The 19,682-nt window shown below is 40.2% G+C and overlaps 3 protein-coding genes and 1 long non-coding RNA gene across 7 annotated transcripts in view; 2 read left to right on the forward strand and 2 right to left on the reverse strand.

Annotated features, from left to right (window-relative positions):
* dock8 (dedicator of cytokinesis 8) overlaps window positions 1-1,689 on the reverse strand; it is a 44,424-nt gene extending 42,735 nt beyond the window's left edge. For all 4 annotated transcript variants that reach the window (XM_042070334.1, XM_042070332.1, XM_042070331.1 and 1 more), the window contains exon 1: window positions 1,601-1,689. The gene's annotated coding sequence lies outside the window, so the exon portion shown is untranslated. The remainder of the gene's footprint in view (window positions 1-1,600) is intronic.
* On the forward strand, window positions 917-15,905 carry cbwd (COBW domain containing). Its single transcript, XM_042070342.1, has 15 exons — window positions 917-1,401; window positions 1,746-1,832; window positions 2,829-2,925; window positions 3,238-3,329; window positions 4,106-4,165; window positions 10,331-10,368; window positions 10,499-10,545; window positions 10,640-10,726; window positions 10,892-10,936; window positions 11,544-11,600; window positions 13,462-13,513; window positions 14,357-14,425; window positions 14,524-14,589; window positions 14,855-14,984; window positions 15,191-15,905. The coding sequence occupies exons 1-15, from the start codon at window positions 1,305-1,307 to the stop codon at window positions 15,265-15,267; spliced, it is 1,101 nt and encodes a 366-aa protein (XP_041926276.1). The 5' UTR covers window positions 917-1,304; the 3' UTR covers window positions 15,268-15,905.
* LOC121690033 lies at window positions 4,178-6,721 on the reverse strand. Its single transcript, XR_006024973.1, has 3 exons — window positions 5,990-6,721; window positions 5,860-5,913; window positions 4,178-5,766 (listed from the first exon to the last, which is right to left on the reverse strand). It is a non-coding gene; the product is annotated as an uncharacterized LOC121690033 (long non-coding RNA).
* A 2,172-nt stretch (window positions 15,906-18,077) lies between the features above and the next one.
* Window positions 18,078-19,227, forward strand: foxd5 (forkhead box D5). Its single transcript, XM_042070343.1, has one exon. The coding sequence runs from the start codon at window positions 18,157-18,159 to the stop codon at window positions 19,090-19,092; it is 936 nt and encodes a 311-aa protein (XP_041926277.1). The 5' UTR covers window positions 18,078-18,156; the 3' UTR covers window positions 19,093-19,227.
* Window positions 19,228-19,682: the final 455 nt, after the last annotated feature.

The following is a 19,682-nucleotide window of genomic DNA, read 5'->3' on the forward strand; positions in this document are numbered from 1 at the left end:
GGAGGGCAGGGCATGACTACGTTGTGTCCATGCTGACTAAATAAACACTTAAGATCTGTCTCCCGATAACCCGCTGTCTGATCTTCAAATAGCCAATCTATCCCTGTTCCTGCTACAGCATTTTTTGTAATAGTCAATAGGGTATTCAAGCATAAATGTTAAATTGTATGATTGTATGATCAGATTACATTACATGAATGTTAAATAAGATAAGTTAATAAAAGCCTACAGTAATAGGCTACGTAGCACGTCCATATTAGTCCTATTATTACAAAATGATCAAATTGGCTAATTATGTATTAGGCCTATAGGCTACGGCAACTCTCATTGACATAACTTTTAGCACATCCATTTGTTTTCCATTGCGATTGTCAGTGTTCAACTACCCTATGCTCATGAAAAAGAAACTATTCTCTCCGATTCAAGCAAAAAGTTTGAGGGTGTTATGGCCTAACCCTGTTTTTTTCTATTCACGTTTGTTTAAATTATGCTAGGCTACAAATCACTTGCAATTCAATACGCCAAAGCATAGGCTACCCATTCACGGCAACCTTTTTTTCTTTAGTAAAAACGTTGTTCCATCTCGTTAACATTAGTGTTAAATGTTACCAACATTTGACAGCTGACACTGCACATAAACCAGAGCCGTATTATGCGTCTCTGACATAGGCTACATGAAACTTTTGCGCCCCCTTGCGTCGATATTCCTGAACTGCTTGTAAAGTAGGCTAGGCCTACTAAAATCAATGGTATGGTTAAAAGCTCGTAGACTAAGACATTATCCAAATTGATATGACCTACTGGCATGCTGTTTTCAAGTGCAATACATCATTTCACATTATTTTATCAGGATATAATCTCAACTAACCTCGGCAAAACAAATGGGAACCAAGGTTACGTTATTATGTCTTCCAGGGGACAAAAATCATGTGCACACAAAACAGCCAGCATGTGTGATGTGAAGTTTTAGCTAGCTAACTCGCATCAGTTAACTCAATCAAGACAGACGCGTTTTGGGTTTATCTCGTTTGTATGAGACTTGTGTAACTTAACCAATTTAGATGTCGTACTGTTAATTTTAAAAAGCCAACACTGACACGAGGTACAACTGCACAGCTAGCATTAACCTCAAAAAAACGATAGCTAACGTTAGCTAGCAAACCGGTTAACTTGATAGCTGACCTGACGACACACTCCCCACGACTACAGTCCTGTAGTCATTCAAAGTTAGCGTTACTTTAACTTGTATATATTAAGTGAAAGTGGTCAGGGCATTTCAAGAAATAGCATCGTTCTATCTAGTTATGGACGAGGAAGATTGTCCCGAGCTGGTGCCCATTGAAAAAACGACGGATGGACCATCTTCGCAAATACCTGTCACAATAATCACTGGCTATTTAGGTAAGTTACGGGTTGGCTAACGTTACAGAGCTTTGTAGAATTTTGTGGTGACGTTAGCTAATTAGCGGAGAGCTAAGCTTACGGCAAGACTTTACTAGTGTAAAAGCTAACTAATGTCGAAAACAATTTCTTCGACAGAATGCTACATAGAACATTAGCTTAAACATTCTGTGTGCAATTTGCGGTGGTAGTCACTAACCTTGTAGGTGTATATCTTATCAGATTTTCATTCCTCACAGGACAACAACCGCTCATCCTAGTTACTTACTCCTAACTGTAAAACTGTCCAATCATATTTCAGGGTTTGATTGTTACCGTGTTCCCTTAATTTTTTCTCCCCTCAGGTGCAGGGAAGACGACTCTGCTGAATTACATCTTAACTGAGCAGCACAGTAAACGAATAGCTGTCATTTTAAACGAATTTGGCGAAGGTGAGGTATCTGATTATATTTTATTCTATTGCAAATTAAGACATGTCTTCTAATAACGGATGTTAAAAAGCACATAATAAGCAAATATTGAAACATATTTTGAACCTGAGATCATTCCTGAGGCGGTTTTCAGATTGGGTGTTACTCTGACCTCAGTTTACTTCATGGCTCTAAGGCAAGCCCAGTAAGGTACTCTCACTCTGGTTTCACACTGCAAGACCCTAAGTCCATGTTTGTTGCTCATTCTTTATGGTTAACTTTGTGAACTACTGAGGATTGATTTGGCTTTAAAGAACCCTGAAGTATCATGGTAGTGTCCTGCAAAGGGTTTTCTTTGTGAAGTCATATTCTGTCTGTTTCTGGGCAACTGGACTAATTTAATGAATAATGAAAATCTAAGGTTTATGTTACCAAAAAGCAGGAAGGTAGTGAGTTACATGGAGGCCTCATTCAGTATGCGTGCATGCTGTTTAGTTGTTGGTTGTTGCTTTGCAGTTGTTGGTGTAAATAATTGACCACTGTTGTCATCCACATGCATAACCATGAAGGAGTGGTCTGTGAGTGAAGATCTTTCTCTGATATAGGTGCAGTGTTCTAGCCTAGAAATCTAGACGCGCCCCTAGCGGCAGCAAATTAAATTTGCTGCAAGGGCTAGTCTAGCAACTCTCCATTGGCTTGTGAGCTCCAGAAATCGAAACTTAATCAGGCCATTGAAATCGTGTATAGAGTCGTTTGGTGGGCTTAACATAATGATTGATGGCAGAGTTGCAACGGTTTGGCTTGAATTCCCTGCTACTTGAAAACAAATATCCTATTGCGTCCTATTGCGTGCAGAGGGAATTTGAAAGACAACTGATTATCCCGCCCCTCGGACTGAGCACTGCGAACGGTGAGTGCCCAGACCCTACATTTTAATGTGGGTCTGGCTCGCCAGGCTAGCAGTGTGCAGACTCAAGGTGAAATCTGTCTGACTGTTGTTCCACGTTACACCACCAGGTAGCGCTCTGGAAAAGTCTCTGGCTGTCAGCCAGGCTGGGGAGCTCTATGAAGAGTGGCTGGAGCTCAGGAACGGCTGCCTCTGTTGCTCTGTCAAGTACGCAACCCTTTTCCCACCTGTTCTCTCCACATTGTGCCAACTGTGAAATGAGGATTCTAATTCTGCATCTTTGCTAAATGTGTTTGCTTCTGCAAATTTAAAAGAAAGAATGTGTTTGTGTTTAAAGAAAGAATGTGTTTGTGTTGTATGTATGCTGCTGCTGAGACCTTGAATTTCCCCTGGGGATCAATAAAGTATCTATCTATCTATCTAAATGATCATCCTAACAGAAAATGTAACATAGATTTACTTGCTCGCTGCTGTGACTTTCCTCCATAAATGGCAGTGCTCTCTTTTGTTGTTACACAGAGACAACGGGCTAAAAGCAATAGAAAATCTCATGGAGAAGAAGGGGAAGTTTGACTACATTCTTCTGGAGACCACTGGATTGGCTGACCCAGGTAGAACCCAAGTCCTGTTGACATCATATGCAGTGAGAGTGAATAGCAACCAAGAAAGATGTAGAATTAACACAAGATAATGCATGCATCATGTTCCTCCAGTGTACTGCTTAGGTTATGTATAGGCAGAAGAGAATATGTATAGGCAAAATGTGGTAGATATGGTAAAAACATGGTAGATTATATGCAGTGGTCTTGCGTGGTCTCCACCCCCGCACACTGCGCACAGCCTTGGGTATTTTAGCTGAAGCAAGGAATGCTGGGAATCTGTTGATGTCATCAGCCAGCCCTTGTAATCTGACAGATGGGATGTTTGATAGAGTGGCAGGTGTCAGGTGAGGTGGGCAGAGTCAGCCTCTGGTCTCTCTATGTCTGCTGCCCTACAGCTGAGGGAGCACTGCTGACGCTGGTAGACCTTTGAACAACACCGGTCTCAGTGCTCTTGTAGACAAGCGACCCGTCACTCCAGGTGATTCCTGCGGAATGGCTGCGCGCCCCTTATTGCTTTTTGCATTAAACATTTATAAAAGTGCTTTATCATTTATGGGAGTTATATTAGTGGATCAGTCTGAGGCCCTGTCATAGCGTTCAGGTCAGTGGGATAGGTTTTACAACATCAGACATAGCCATATCTATATTTCTGTTTGATTAAATAGTTTATTTCCGTTATTGTATTAAGGAGAAGTCACATTTGGCTGAAATTCTAAAATTGCACATTATTGGCTGTCATCACTTAAAGACTTTTAACTAATGTTAAAAGTATTGCAATCTTTTAGGAGCGGTAGCCTCCATGTTCTGGGTTGATGCTGAACTTGGGAGTGATGTGTATTTGGATGGTAAGTGTTCCCTGCTTTTCAAAAAGTGGGGTAAATATACAAAAAAAGGAGGAAGTACAGAACTGAAAATACTGCCATCTTAGAAACAATGAAAAGAAATGTGTTTGAGTAATGCATAACAATTTTGTTGATTGTACGTTGCCTGAGCAATTGGAAAGGGTATCATTTGCGCTCTAGCCCCTTGGACCGCAGAATCAGCAACACTCAATGGGCCACATCAGATGGCAGATGGTTAGCAGTAGGAGGTAGGTAGGCGTAATGCATCAACCACCCAATGCCATGTCTGCACTCTTTCAGGAAAAAATGGGATGACACGCCACTGTGTAACGCAGTCGTCAGTCACCCAATACATGAAACATCACAACACAATCAGTATTATCCTCTTGGGTATACACTATAATGTGTTGTCCCTATAATCTGGACACAGAGATGTGTTAGAAAAAAACAACTTAAGTTTTGTGTAACAGTTAAAAAAAGGACACAGAGATGAGTTAAAACAACGCAAGTTGTGTTGTTTTTAACACATTCGTTTTAAGAGTGTATGACCTATAATCATAGAGAACATGAATGACAAAGCTCTTAGCTCGGCCCATGTGGTTCTACAGTGTCAAATGTATAAATCCAAAATGCTTCCTTTCTCAGGAGTTTCATTATAGTTTCTCCTCTTCTCTGGGTCCCAGAATTTGAGTGATTCGTTGGAGCCATGGTTGGAGTGAACATAATATCTCGCTATTGTATGGTCCATGTTGCAATAACGAAAGTGGCATTGTGTTCCGTTTCAGAGGATGTTTGGTTTGTCCAACATAAAGTAACCCGCATGAACATTTCAAAATGCATGTGTGGTGGAAAAAGGTGTTTAGTGTTAGCTGAGTTGAAACAGTGAGTGGAATGAACACATCTGTTAAAACTCAGAGATTGAGCAGGCAACCACATCAATGTATTTGGGGGACTCGTTGCTACATTATACATCAGTAATGAAATATGCATTTCTCCCAATAATTGGGACTAATAACGGTCATTAACAGTAATAATAACGGTTATTATTGTACCGTACCTATTTCACAATTGTGCTGAGTAGTTATTGGTAATAACTGCAATCATTTTAGATGTGCATTCTGTAATTATGTCAAGAGATTGCTATTTCAACTCAGCAGCCAATGAAAATCACACATACAGGACACATGACACACGGCACATGTAGAACTTTTGGCACATTAGTTCCTTGTGAACACTTTCATTTTAAGGTCTGGGGGTGCACAGATGGTCATTTTTTTTCTTATACTTTTAATGTCAAGGGCTTAACTGTATGTCCTCATCACGGTATCTAAATATAGTTATAATTGCAAATAAACATCAGCATACATAATGAAATCCTTCAAGAGAATAGTCAGGTGTAGGGTGGAAAAAATATAGTCGAAATGATACAAAGTTATTAGATGATTCCACAATCCAAAGGACCATTTAGCTGTGTAGGATACCTCTGGAGAAGATGCGTTGGCAAGTTCAGATGAGAGTCTTTTCCTGCCCAGTTAGATCCTCAGAATCAGTCAGCTCAGCAGTGGCCTCATTAAGCACAGTCTGACAAGATGATGTTGCATGGGCTTAAAGAAAATATGAAGAAAAAAGAGGACTAAAGCACAACAGTTTCCACACATTAAGGAATGTATCTCAGATAATTACCTTTTTTTAATTACCTGGGATGTTACTGTTCTCTCATAGTACACAGCTTTCGCACCCTTCATTATTGTCTGATAAAATACGAAAGATTTTAGATGAATTTGTTTAAATTCACATATTAATGAATAAAGTAATTTGCATACTCACCCATTTCTCCTTCGCTCATAGCCGACGAGATCAGGATTTGTACACACAGTGTTGATGACCATATGTAATAAACTCCACCTTGAAGGAGAACTTGAATTGAGGCATCCTGAGAAAATGGCCCCCCACTGTTTCTTCCCCTTGTGGCATACCCAGAGGGCTGGCAGACTCAGGAGCCTGGGTGACCTCAGCCATTGAGAGGCTAATTAAGCTGAGGCGCAGTCTTTCTCAGCTCAGACAAGAAGTCTTGGAAGAAGACCTGTGAATAGCAAAGTAATGGTTTATGTATCCTCCCCTAGTCAAACTGGCCAAGTTACAGCAGGTAATAACATGGAAATGTTTTGATAGATCTAGTTGAACTGTTGCTTTAGATACCAACATGAACTTACTTGTGTTTGCAACAGGAGAGGCCTGGCATTCACTCACAAGGAGAATGTGTGTTCCTCTCTTTGATCTGTGAACAGTCATGTAGTGACTAAAACATACACCCTAAAACTGTTTAATTTAGTGTGTATGGTCCATGAGCTACATGGGCTAAATGATATGACACTATTCCTGTTGGCATCTTCAGACAGAATGGAAACATTTTGTTCTTGCTCCTTTCCTCCAACTGCAGCTTGAATTGGGGAGAGATGTGCAGATGCCTACAGTATCTCCTTTGTCAAAATGCCCATAATCTTTGGCAGAAACCCTGGCTGGAAATTCAGGGCAGTGATCATCCTCGAGAGTTTTGAGGAAAACCTCACTGACTTGCTTCACTGCTCTCTGAAATTCAGCACTGGTCATCTTGTTGAGCAAAGGAGTAGCGACTGATGGTCCTGAGGCTTTAGCGTGTTCAGCCCTCATGGGTCTCTCTGCTAAGGCAGGCACAGCTGGCTGCAGACTATTCTTACAGATTCTCTCAGTCTCATCTACATCATCCTTGGCTGCTGCCAAGAGCATCTTATAGGGGCAGCCGTGGCCTACTGGTTAGCACTTCGGACTTGGAACCGGAGGGTTGCCGGTTCGAACCCGGCACGGCTGAAGTGCTCTTGAGCAAGGCACCTAACCCCTCACTAGTCCCCAAGCGCCGCTGTTGTTGCAGGCAGCTCACTGCGCCGGGATTAGTGTGTGCTTCACCTCACTGTGTGCTGAGTGTGTTTCACTAGGCCTTTTCATACAGAGATCCCGCTAAATTTGCGGGAAGAGGAGACGTCTTTTTGCCGTCTTTTTGTCTGAAAGCGAGGTAATTTGCCGGCCTGCTGATCTGTTCACATGATGCGGCATTTTAGGGAGCCAGAAGGCAGGATCCGCTATGGTAAATTAAATTGTGACGTGCAACAGGGGGCGTGTAGAGTGATAGTCGTAGGCCTTATTATGCGTGTGTGGGGCTTCAGATACAGCAGGTGTGTGATTTCAAAAACCATGGCGGGAGAACCGACTGCACTTTGGTTAGCTTGCGTTTGCTTTGCTGTTGCTGTTAGAATGTTAGATTCTTGCGATAGATGTGTTCAGACAATAAAAAGTAATTTGGAAGGGAAATTGAAGAGAAGAGTTGCCCTTGCGTTCGCTGCGATTTCCCTTTGAAAATCAGAGGTTCACAGGCTACTGTGGCCTTGGTCAGTGGCGCCGCCACCCGTAATCCTGTACGCACTGTGTATATTCATGAAATCATTCAATATTTCAACAATAAAAAATAGCTTGTGTATTGTCTTAATTGAAACATGCTTCGCGCACAAATGATAGCCTAGGGCAAAGAGAATGGACATCTCAACATAAGGATACATTAGAAGATGATGATTGGTGTAAACTTTGTCACACGACGTGATAGGGTCTAAGCATTTCTGGCGCTTAAAAACGCAACGTTCCATTCAGTCATAAATAATTTAAGCGTAGGCCTAGTGCTCGTCATGATGTTCTGTCACTCTGTTTGGAACATCGCAGTTCGGGTTGATAAGATTCAGTTAATGCGAGTATGGATCGTCTCAAAGTTTGGGACAACCAAACAGCAGTGTAGGCAAAGCAAATCCTAATTGTTAGGTTACCATAGCTGTCTTTTCTCTAGGCCTGGGCCTATCGAAAATCGCGACATAAGCACATTGGTTTCTTTTTTCTTTTCTTTCTTGTTCGCGTGTTGGGTAGTGAAGCGATAATGCATTTAAAGCATATAGGCTACATGTGAGCCAGAACCGATATGGCCAGAGCTGCTGCTCTGTATAGGTATTCTGTCCCACCCAAATTTGCTGAACTAGGCTTGCGAAGTAGCCTATTATCACAGACATCACATGTATCACACGAAAGAGCTTTTTCTCAGCTTTTAAACGATGCTAGTGGTTAGTTGTTGTGGTAAACGGTTCGCGAAGGTAGCTTTAATTTAATCATATTTTTTGCGCCCGTCTCCCTACCCATTCATCTTGGAATACTTCGCGAACTTTACCTCAACACATGACAAACCATATATCAGAATAAACAGCAGACCTTACCGAACACAAAGGTGTGCATACAGTTAGCCATTCCAGAGTAATCCGGTTTTAAATTTGTAACAATGTCTTTAAGCATGTCTCCAACTTTGCCTTTCCTAATGTGTTTGAATTGTTCAATAGGTCTACACGATTTTATAACAGGCCAAATACAAAACAAATGTTACAAATATCGCCTAGATATCTGTAAGCATTACAATCAGAGGATATAGGGCAGACAGACGCTCATGAGTTCATGCTTTGTTTTTTCGCTGGATTTTAGGATGGCCTATTATGGCAACTGATTGCATTCCAAAGCTACAGTCAACTCTAGCAGGCATTGAATGACTGGAGAGTTTGTGAATTTATAGATTGACATAATGTTCTGTCTCTGCTATTGCTGCTTTTGATCAGTTAGATTTTTTTTCAATCTCCTGTGGTGGGCTGGACATAGCATCGAAATGCCCGCCCAGATTCCCCTTTCCGCCTTGACCCATTCACACTGGTGCCGGAAAGAAAAAACTCGGCAAAATGTCTAGGGGGCTTGGTAGTAAATTTGGCGAGACACTTTGTCCCGCCGTTCCGCCTCGGTCTATGTGGAAGGGACAGTTGTTCCCCGATTCTGGTACATAAAATCGCGGCGATTTCGCCAGTGTGAAAGGGCCTACTAATTCACGGATTGGGATAAATGCAGACGCCAAATTTCACGGGATCAAAAGAGTATAGGCCTATATACGTATACTTATAGGCTACTTATGGGTTTGCTTTCAGAAAGCATTACTTCAGGGTTGATTTGGAGTAATAAGGATGGAAAGCTTGAGGTTTATCAAAATAAAATTATAGTAATTCCAGTGATTATGGTACATACCGAAATATTCATTTTTCCCGTACAATTCCAAATGTGATAGGAACAGCCAGGACTTTGCTGAGGGCTGGTATGAGGTAATAATGAGCAGTCAGAATTATGCCCCCTTTGATTTTTTTTCATAAGGTTGCATTCCCTTAGAGACAGACTTGTTCATACAACAATGAGTTCATACAACAAATAGACTGGTGTAGTTGCCCGCTACACATCTGGGATTTTACTGGTAACTTTATGTTGGCCAAACCAAGTGTCCTCTGAAATTACGCATTGCTGAATAAAAAGTGCCGCTATCCGACTATGTTCACGCAAACAATGGCTCAAATGTATCACTCAAATTCTGGGGCTTTGAGAAAATCGATAAAGATACAATACCTTACGATACGATAAATAAACTCCTGAGAAGGGAAGCATTTTGTTTTATACAGTACATTTAGCACAGTTGAACCACTTGGGCTGCCTTTCATGTTCTCTATGATTACAGGTCATAATTACTATGTTGTATACCCAAGAGGTTAACAATGATTGTGTTGTGATGTTTCATGTATTGGGTGACTGATGATTGTGTTACACAGTGGCGCGTCAGAGTGCAGACATAGCATTGGGTGATTGATGCATTACACCTACCTATCTCCTACTGCTAATCAATGCCAAGGTGACATGGAGAAGAGGAGGTTATTTAACTTTTGTACACCTTTTGACTCATGAAGATACAGTGCAAACAAAGGTTGGTAGTTTGCACCTATTTACCACTCTATAAGTTAGTTGTGTGTACCGGCTCTTCCTTTGGGTTCAGTCATCTGAAGTGGCGCATTGATGTATATCATCTGAGTTTGTGATCTGAAGAATTTGTTTGATTTCACTACATTATAAGTCAATAGCAGCACAATAACAGACCCTTTATTGACAGAGCCTTTGATTTAAGAATACAATCACCCAGCCATGAAATCCAGTCTTTGAATTGTTTTGTGTCACACAATTTTAAGAGTTTTACTGATCAAGCTTCTTCATTTAACAGACTGTTTCTTTTACTTTCTCTTACAGGCATTGTCACGGTAATTGATGCAAAATATACAATGCAGGTAATTGTCATGCTTTCTATACGTTCATGTTAATACACATCTGAAATGTAAAATTGACATCTCTGCCAGTCTCAGATCTTAAAAGGCATCTATCTGGATCTGTTTCCCACATATACATAAAAACATGTAGCAACTGACAGAGGAGAAACCAGATGGGCTTGTCAATGAAGCCACAAGGTAGCTATTTCCTTCCTCACCTTATCAGTGTATGTTAAACAAATAATTTATTGTTTATCATTTAATCACAATGGTTCCTGCTCTTGTCTTTCAGACAGGTGGCTCTTGCAGATCTTTTAATTATTAATAAAACGGACCTTGTGAGTGAACAGGAATTAAGAAAAGTGAGGGACACTGTTGGGTATGTAAACACATTAAAAGACATTTGTCGTAATAAATGCAATTTATCTTCTTTTTTAAAATATAGATAGTCAAAGCGCGAATTGTTAACTTCAAAAATGTGCCTTGCATGTTTTGCCTTGCCTTGCAATAAATTGATTGCACTTTACCTCTCTGTTTTCTACAGATCCATAAATGGACTTGTTAGAATTCTAGAAACGCAAAAGGCAAGGTGAGTGAGAAACACTACCAGTGCAAAATATGAGTGATGTAAGTCCTTATTTTTAATATTTGTTCATTTGTTTGAATTTGAATTATAATAAAATTTGACTTTTTAACTGCATAATGTGATACAGGCATAGAGATATTTCTACATTTAAGACTAGTTCTCCCTTTTTGATCAAATCTGTAACGGACTTGCTAATTGCTGTTTTAAAAGTTAGTTTCCACTACATTTGTGTGCCTACTTGACTCCTTAGAGCAGATCCAAATATATATGGTTTTCTGTGCTTCACTTGGCCCACATAAGCGTCAAATTGGGCCTGTTTGGAAGACAAAAACAATCACAGGGGCTTCCTCATGGTCACTCTTCAGTGAAGCTTAATAACAGTTCCCTACAGTATCAGGGTCAGGGCACAGACCTCTGCATATCCAGCTGGAGTCACAGAAATGACATTGTTGTAGTTTCATGCATAGCATATGAAGGGTGCCCTGTCCTCCCTGATTGGCATGGACAGGATGTGATATTGCTCTTTGTCTTTAATTCTCTTATAGAATATTTAACTAGAAATGTCAAGGCTTCAACTATTTAGGATTTCTTTGTTTGTTTTGTTTTGCAGAGTTGACTTATCCCAAGTGCTAGATTTGCATTCTTTTGATATTAAAGATGTAACAAGGTAAGACCACATGATAAATAATCTAAACCGTTCATCACTAGAGTATGCATCTTAAAGTCAGATTTACATTATTGATTTGAACAGGAATCAATTGGCTCCGATTTCTTATTCTAGAATGTTAAAAGCTGTTATTGAACCAAAGGCAAACATTTTATAACCAAACATGACAATTGAGGACGATTATTTCAGCCATCAACAATTTGGAACACAAACTCCTTGTCACAAGACCCAGAATACAGTGATATTTACAACCCCAAAACAGAAAAATTTGGGACATTGTGTAAAACGTGAATAAAAACAGAATGTATTAATCTGCAAATCTCTTAAACTCATATTTAGTTGCAAAAAGGACACAGACAACATATCAAATGTTGAAAATCACAAATTTGACTATTTTCTGGAAAATATATGCTAATTTTGAATTTGATACCAGCAACATGTTTCAAAAAAAGTTGGGACGGGGTAATAAAATGCTGGAAAAGTTCTGTAATGATAAACAAAAGGAAGAATGTTTCACAACTAATTAGGGTAAGTGGCCACACGATTGGGTATGAAAAAAGAGCATCCCAGAGAGGCAGGGACTCTTAGAAGTAAAGATGTAGGGGTATTTATCACTCTGTGTAAACTTATGTGCACAAATGATGAAACAATGTCATTTTAATGCTTCTTAACATGAAATTGTGAAGTATTTGGGGAGTTAATCATCTTCAGGACATAATATTATTAAAACATTCAGAGAATCCAGAGAAATCTTTGCAAACAAGGGAAAGAGCTGAAAAACACATTGGATGGCCGTGGTCTTTTGGACCTCAGATGGCACTGCATCAATACCAGACTTGTTAACAGACCTGTCATTGTATGGGCTCAGGAAAATTGTCTATGTACCTGACCATTGTCTATGTGCACAGTTTAATATCAATTCAGAAACTGCAGCCAACATTGTAACAGCTAAAATTGTATTGAGACATGATACAGATAAGACCACCCTCTTACCTGGGCCTGAGCTTGTTTAAAATGGACTGAGGTAACTTGGAAAAAGGTCCTGTGGTTAGACCAATCAAAGTTGCCATTCTTTTTGGAAATCATGGACTCATCTGGGCTAATGGAGAGGGCCTATCCAAGTATTCAACCTATCCAACTTGTTTTAGTGCTCAGTTCGAAACCCAACATCTATGACGGTGTGGAGGAGCATTAGTGCCTACAGCATGGGCATCTTGCACATTTGGCAAAGCACAATCAATTCTGAATAATGTAAACAGGTTTTGAGCAACATATACTGCCATCCAGGCAATGTCTTTTCCAGGGACGACCTTGAATATTTCAGGAAAACAATGGCAAAATGAATTCTGCACATATTTAAATAGTATTTCTCCATAGAGGAAGAGTCCAGGTGCTAAGATAGCCTGTCTGCAGTCCAGATTTGTCAAATTAGGTGCATAATGGAATGAAAAACATGACTAAGAATACCCCATACTGTTGAGCAACTGAAATCCTATTGGGGATTAATGGGACAAAATTTCATTCTCAAAACTGTAGCAAATGGTCTCCTCAATTCATAAACATTTACAGAATTTTGTTAAATGAAGAGGTGAAGCAGAACAGTGGTAAACATGCTCCCGTCCCAACTTTTTTTGAAACATGTTGCTGGCATTAAATTCAAAATGAACATATATTGCCATAAAATAGTCCAAATTTTCCTTTTCAACATTTGATATGTTGTCTATGTCCTTTTTGCTGCTAAATATGGGTTAACGAGACTTGCATATTATCACATTCTTTTTTTATTTGCATTTTACACAACGTCCCAACTTTTTCTGTTTTGGGGTTGTAGAATCCTTAAGAGCTTTTGTGAATTCCTCAGGTTGTCTGAAAAACTACAGCTTGTGAAGTCTACACATCCACATCTAGACAAGGTACGACTGCTCTTAATCTACTAAATGCCTTTTTTGCCATTTTGGGACATGTTAATGTGACTTAAATGAGCCCAAATTGAGCTTGCTCAGGGTCTAAAACTTCAGCTAGCTTTGTCTAAATGTAGCAAGACATTGAATAGATCAAAGCTGATTCATGCCATACTCACTGTGTGTGTGTGTGTGTGTGTGTGTGTGTGTGTGTGTGTGTGTGTGTGTGTGTGTGTGTGTGTGTGTGTGTGTGTGTGAAGAACTAATATAGCCCATAAGGCTTCTGTAGGAGCGAGGTTCTCACCCTGCCTTCATAATGGGAGGGTCTGCTTGATCATCTGTTTTCAGCGGTGTTCTCTTTCCCACGTGAGCCTCTGCCCCCCACCCCGCACTATCAGGCCCTTCCCCGTCACTCTTTTCATGCAAACGAGGCGCCCTCTCCACCCCCCACCCACCCCCACCCCCTGTTTTCTGTTGTTATACCAAATGAGAAAGGAAGTGTGTAACTTTAACACTTCCACACAATGCCTTAAATATCTGCAAAGTGTCCCTTTTGATGCCGTGAGGAAGTTCTGGGGTGAGGGGGGCTAATGGCCTAGTGTGGTAGCTGCTGGAGTACTTGACATTACATGCAGTCACTAGTGCCAACAACAAAAACATGAACCATCATGACATAATATGTCTTTTGAAATGTTTCACCCCACTTTTGTAGGAGTGTGTCAATTGTGAGAGGATTTGGCTAATAAGAGAATGAAGATTTAAAATGTTTCCCTTGTTTTTTTACACTTTCAAATAAAGCTTACTCTACGCTTAGGATTCATGTAGTCCTTCCCTTGTGTCTTTTTATCTATGTAGAGTATCTTAACAGTAACAGTTGAAATGCCAGGGGATGTCTCTGAAGATCGGCTGAACCTGTTCATTCAGGTAGTTACTTTTAGGACCACAATTCAGATAAAAAATTGAGTTGGAATAGTATATGTAATTGCTTTCAAATTATGACTGTAAATCATTGCTCTTTACAGGACCTTCTGTGGGAAAAGAACTTGAAGAATAAAGAGGGGTCACCTATGCATGTCATTCGCTTAAAGGTGAGCGCTTCAAAATTCCATGTCATGAAGCACTTTGGGTCAACTTTGCATGTGTTAAATGTGCTATCTAAACTAACTTGACATATTTTTTTGTTTCTCTGTAAATACATTGTCCTGCACTTGCATCCCCTAGTCAATGAGTATAATCAGTTCAATTATTTAGAGTAAATCAAGATTATGCCGATATATTTCACTGTGTTGTCTTTGTCAGCGTTTGTTTACAGTTGTTTTTTCCTTGTTTTTGCCTGTGCGTTTGTGTGTCCAGGGCATTTTGTCCATCGAGGGTAAGGGCCAGCGGGTGATGTTGCAGGGGGTTCATGAGCTTTACGAGCTGGAGGAGACCCCCGAGGCCTGGGGGCAGGAAGAACCCAGAGTCAACCGTCTCGTCTTCATAGGTGAGCGTCTCCTCACCTGCCTCACTGTCCCCTCAATAACACTGTTTTGTTTCCCCTTTGGGTTTTATTCTTGCTTTGTATTCAGTGAAACCATGTTGGGGTCTTTCTGTACTCAACTGTGATTCTCTCTCTCTCTCTCTCTCTCTCTCTCTCTCTCTCTCTCTCTCTCTCTCTCTCTCTCTCTCTCTCTCTCTCTCTCTCTCTAGGGAGATATCTGGATCGAGACATTCTACGGGCTCAGTTCACTACCACTCTCCTAAATAAGGAGGATAGTAAGACATGAAACATTGCATTCATTTCAAGTTAGATTTGTTATAAAAAAAAAAAAAAGTAAATAATTTGTTAAGTGAGTGCTCCCTCAACTATAAGGACCAGACAAGCTGTTGTAAGGGTTCAGGAGATTCAGCTCACTTAACACTTCTAAATTTGACTGAATCTGATGTCAATTGTCTTAAAGCAGAATGATACTGCGTTTATATGTATGTCATGGTTTCGAGAGAATTGATTATTGTGATTTGGTGGATCTCTATGTAGATCATGATCTTAATTTGCAGAATTCTTGTCTTTGATGATGTTTTCAGAGTATATATATATGGGGGTAGGGTTTTAGCAGGCTACGTGGAATCTGATCTGGTTCTTTGGAATGCCTGCCTCGTCTTTGCTGTGTTTTGTGTGTTTTTTTTTTTATTATTATTATTATTGAGATGACAATTTTATAGTTTTGTAGCATTTTCTTATAGTCTTGCATTTTCTTGAATCTGTCCCCGATGTCAAAATTAAACTGAGTAGGACGTGATATAATACTGAAATGTCATCTTAATTTTTCAAAACGTACAGAAACATTATTCATTTAACATGTAATGCAGTACAGCTGTACAACTTTTGTGGACAGCTCAGTAAAAACAGTGATTCATACATATACCATAGGCCTACCTATACATTATGTTGTTCCTTGATTTCAGGTTTTCAAAAAGTAAACCCATATAAATGGTACTTGAGGAGAGATGCATGCTGTGTAATGGGTTGGATAAGAATTGTGTTGCCCCTAAACAACCCATTTTGTATTACACTATCTGTATTCACTGACATGTCAACTCGAAATATTTCAAATATTTTACTACAATTAGGTTGTTAAGGAAACCTACACTGCAAAAAAGTCTGTTCAACCATTCATTTATTAAAAATGTCTCCTTCTGTTGCATAAAAAGTATTTGGTTTAGGGTAGAATTCAGTCTGACTACAAATTAGTCACACTTTTAACTAATCACAAAAATAGTTTCTTATACCTTGTGTCTGAGAAAAGTTGCTGTTTATTTGAAATTCAGTCACTAAAATAAAACAGCTTCGATTAACTTAAACATAAACCTTCGGTTGAGTCGTTTTTGTATGCTGTGTGAACTTTGGAGTTTGTTTGTGTTTTTAAACGATGAAAGACGGCCTTTAACAGCAGGCATGCATTTCTATACGCATGACAGGTGAGGAAGTAGGTGGAGTATTCAGAATCATTCATTTGCAATTTAGATACGTATTAACAGTCCTAACACATATCCGCGCAACAGCGGACCTACACCGAAGAAGTGCTTTGGCAATTCACGCCTTCCAATAAAACCTTGAATGCCCTGTGGCTGTAAACTGGAGATACAGCTGGGCTGTTTCCTACTTGATTCTAATGCTGATAACCACATTTACCGTCCTCTAAGCACTTTTGGAGCGCCCGGCGGGATGTCCTGCCACGGCCATTTTCATGGTCACACCACCTGCGGGTATCTTTTTCTGGGAAACCAAACTGAAACCCCAGGGGTCTGGTTAAAGCAACAAATCCTAATCTGGAGTAAGGCGTGGTGGTAAAAGTTCCAGCCACATCCGCACCTCCAGCTGTTTCGATCAGCTTCCGAATTTCCACTCCGTACCACTGCTTTATCAAATCAAGAGCATAGAGGCAAAGAAACCTTCCAAAGAAAGTCCTTTTCAGTATACTTGTTACCAGTATCCATGTGAACTTGGCAACATTGAGACTACCGTCCCGGATAGAGAAGTGAGAAACAAGTAACTTGTTAACTTTAAATCGTGTTTCTTACCTTGTAACATCCACATAGTTCTGCCAAACGCTAACCGTTCGCTAGCTTGTAAACAAATCCATGTGCTTTATCGTTACCTTTTCCCACAGTTTGAAATAGCATAATGGACAATTTCTCCAGCAGAGGTGGGAATCCTGCCAAGTTCCCCCTGCCAAGCAACACCAAAGAACTTTTCCTCTGTCGCACGCACTATTTGTTTATCCAGCACCGGCTTTGCAAATAACAATGTCCACAGACAAGGTAGAATATGTTGCATGATTTTATGAAAGTACGATGTATTGCGACATCAGATGCAAGTCAAATTTGTAGTTTCTCATGTCTCATTCCATCGAACTACAGATCCGCTACCCGATCCGGCAAACGTACATAGTGCGGTTATAGCTGATAGAAGGCCGCGAAGTGAATGCAGAAAGTGCCGTTCACCCTGTTACGAGTTGATGAACCACTGAAACGATTTTGGAAACATTATTTTAAGCTACAAAAAACTCTTTGGTGTTGCTTTAAAGCAGTATGCAGTTATGCATTGTTAACCAATTCAGATGCTTAGTTCTGCCGCGTGAGTCTATGCGTAGGCCTACTCAAAATATCCAAGTATTTAAACGAGAATATGTTTGTTTACCACAAGCATTTAGGTCTAAATACATTGTAAGCTTTCTTTGTAATTATGTCTTCTGTTATAGCCTATTTTCATTCTGGGGAATGAAGATATATGTGACACGTTTTGCTTTTAACTCTGAATATCTCAGTAGCCTACAATTAATTATTATTTTATATAATTTACACGATATAAAAGTGGTGCGTAACTGTGGGTTGTTTTGTCCACCGGGTGAAATATATTTCAGTTAAAACGCATTAAAATATACATTAGTTATACAGTAAGTAACGTGAAACCAAGGTTGGGCCCGCCCACTGTACCACCTAGGTTACCTCTGATAGGTTGAATTAACATGAAATACTTGAGGTGATGCGTGCAGGCCAACTCATATAACTCCGGACTGCGATTCTTTGGCAAACCTCCAACTGCATCCACACATGACAGACTTAACTTGAGCATCGTTCACAGGGTTACCAGCTAAACCTTACAGTTAACGACCATGACTTTTTTCAAGGACTGTGAAGGAATTCATCAAGAGGACTGCGAAGTTGACGTGGTTGGAGAGGAGGACTCAGGCCAGCATTTGGATAATGCTTCGGACCAAGACGCTTGCGGTGCCGACCAAGAGTCCTGCGTACTGGACACATCCGGCGAGAGTGAGGGCGACCAAAGCACGGAGGCTCCCTCGCCTGGTAGACAGACGGGCGGTGCAATCAAACCTCCCTACTCATACATCGCTCTCATCACTATGGCCATTCTCCAGAGTCCGACGAAGAAGCTGACCCTCAGTGCAATCTGTGACTTCATCAGCAACAAGTTTCCGTATTACAAGGAAAAGTTTCCTGCTTGGCAAAACTCAATCAGACATAATTTGTCCCTCAACGACTGTTTCATCAAGATACCCAGGGAACCTGGAAATCCGGGTAAGGGCAATTATTGGTCATTGGATCCAGCATCACAGGACATGTTTGACAACGGCAGCTTTCTTCGTCGGAGGAAAAGATTTAAAAGGAACCTGCCGGAATATGTTAAGGACCGTATTTTCTTCTATCGAGATCATGATTCTTATCATGGGAGACCTTATTTTGTGCCTAACCATTTTCCAATACAGACATGTCCCCTAGGATACGTGCCTGCTCATGAGAACGTCTTATTCCCTTCTCCATATTTCCATCAGAACATCAGCAATTGCAAACTGCCGGAACTAAACCAATTTCAAGTGAAACATTATGTCATCCCAACAGCGAAACTTCGACCTCAGTGCGAAAAAAAAAAGGGTGCCTTCAGCATTGACCACATCATGGGCAGCACACCTGCGCCCTTGACAAACTGGGGGTTTCAGAACTCGCCCATTTCCGTCTCTGCTGTTCCAACTGTTGCATCCGCGCTGAGGACTTTACACCCACCTTCCTTAATAAGAGCGTTGCCGTTGTAAATATTTCTTGCATAAATTGTTGATACTTTAAAATATGACCTGCTCTAATGTTTACAGTGTATGCTATGAACGTTTGCCTCAGGCGAATCAAACAGGCCAGGGCAATTCTTGAGTTTTGAGCCTTATGAATAGACACTGATCTCCATTTAATCATGTAATGATTATTCATGTAATGTAAATATATAAAATAATAATAATATATTTGCTCAACACATATAATAGATAATACTTTGTGGTACTTGAAAATAAATATAACTTTGACTGATTTTCCTCTTCATGGTGTAATTTGTTTTCTTCCTCTCACTGGTTGGTCATGTTATCTGACTGGTCAGTTGGTGGTAATATGATTATGTGGAAATATTCTACCATGAGCTCATGCTGCTACGTAAATACTCTAATTACATCCTGTAGTTATATTAGCTTATTTATGACTGTGCTATGTTGGAATTTGTTTTCATTTGTATCAAATACTTGAATTAAAACATTTTGACAACATTATGTGGCTTAATTTAAAAGATAACCACGACCGTGAAGAGGGTCCATCTTCTATTACGCACTGATCACTCAGCTTTCCACGCAAATTAACACCA

The sequence above is a fragment of the Alosa sapidissima genome, chromosome 18 (genome assembly GCF_018492685.1).
Source record: "Alosa sapidissima isolate fAloSap1 chromosome 18, fAloSap1.pri, whole genome shotgun sequence".
Lineage (NCBI taxonomy): Eukaryota > Metazoa > Chordata > Actinopteri > Clupeiformes > Clupeidae > Alosa > Alosa sapidissima.

Excerpts from the sequence above, each read along its gene's own strand:
- cbwd (XM_042070342.1), top strand. The coding sequence starts at position 1,305 with ATGGACGAGGAAGATTGTCCCGAGCTGGTGCCCATTGAAAAAACGACG. Across the intron at positions 10,937-11,543 it reads CTAGAAACGCAAAAGGCAAG|AGTTGACTTATCCCAAGTGC; the intron begins GTGAGTGAGAAA and ends TTTGTTTTGCAG. Across the intron at positions 14,426-14,523 it reads GGCTGAACCTGTTCATTCAG|GACCTTCTGTGGGAAAAGAA; the intron begins GTAGTTACTTTT and ends TGCTCTTTACAG.
- foxd5 (XM_042070343.1), top strand. The coding sequence starts at position 18,157 with ATGACTTTTTTCAAGGACTGTGAAGGAATTCATCAAGAGGACTGCGAA.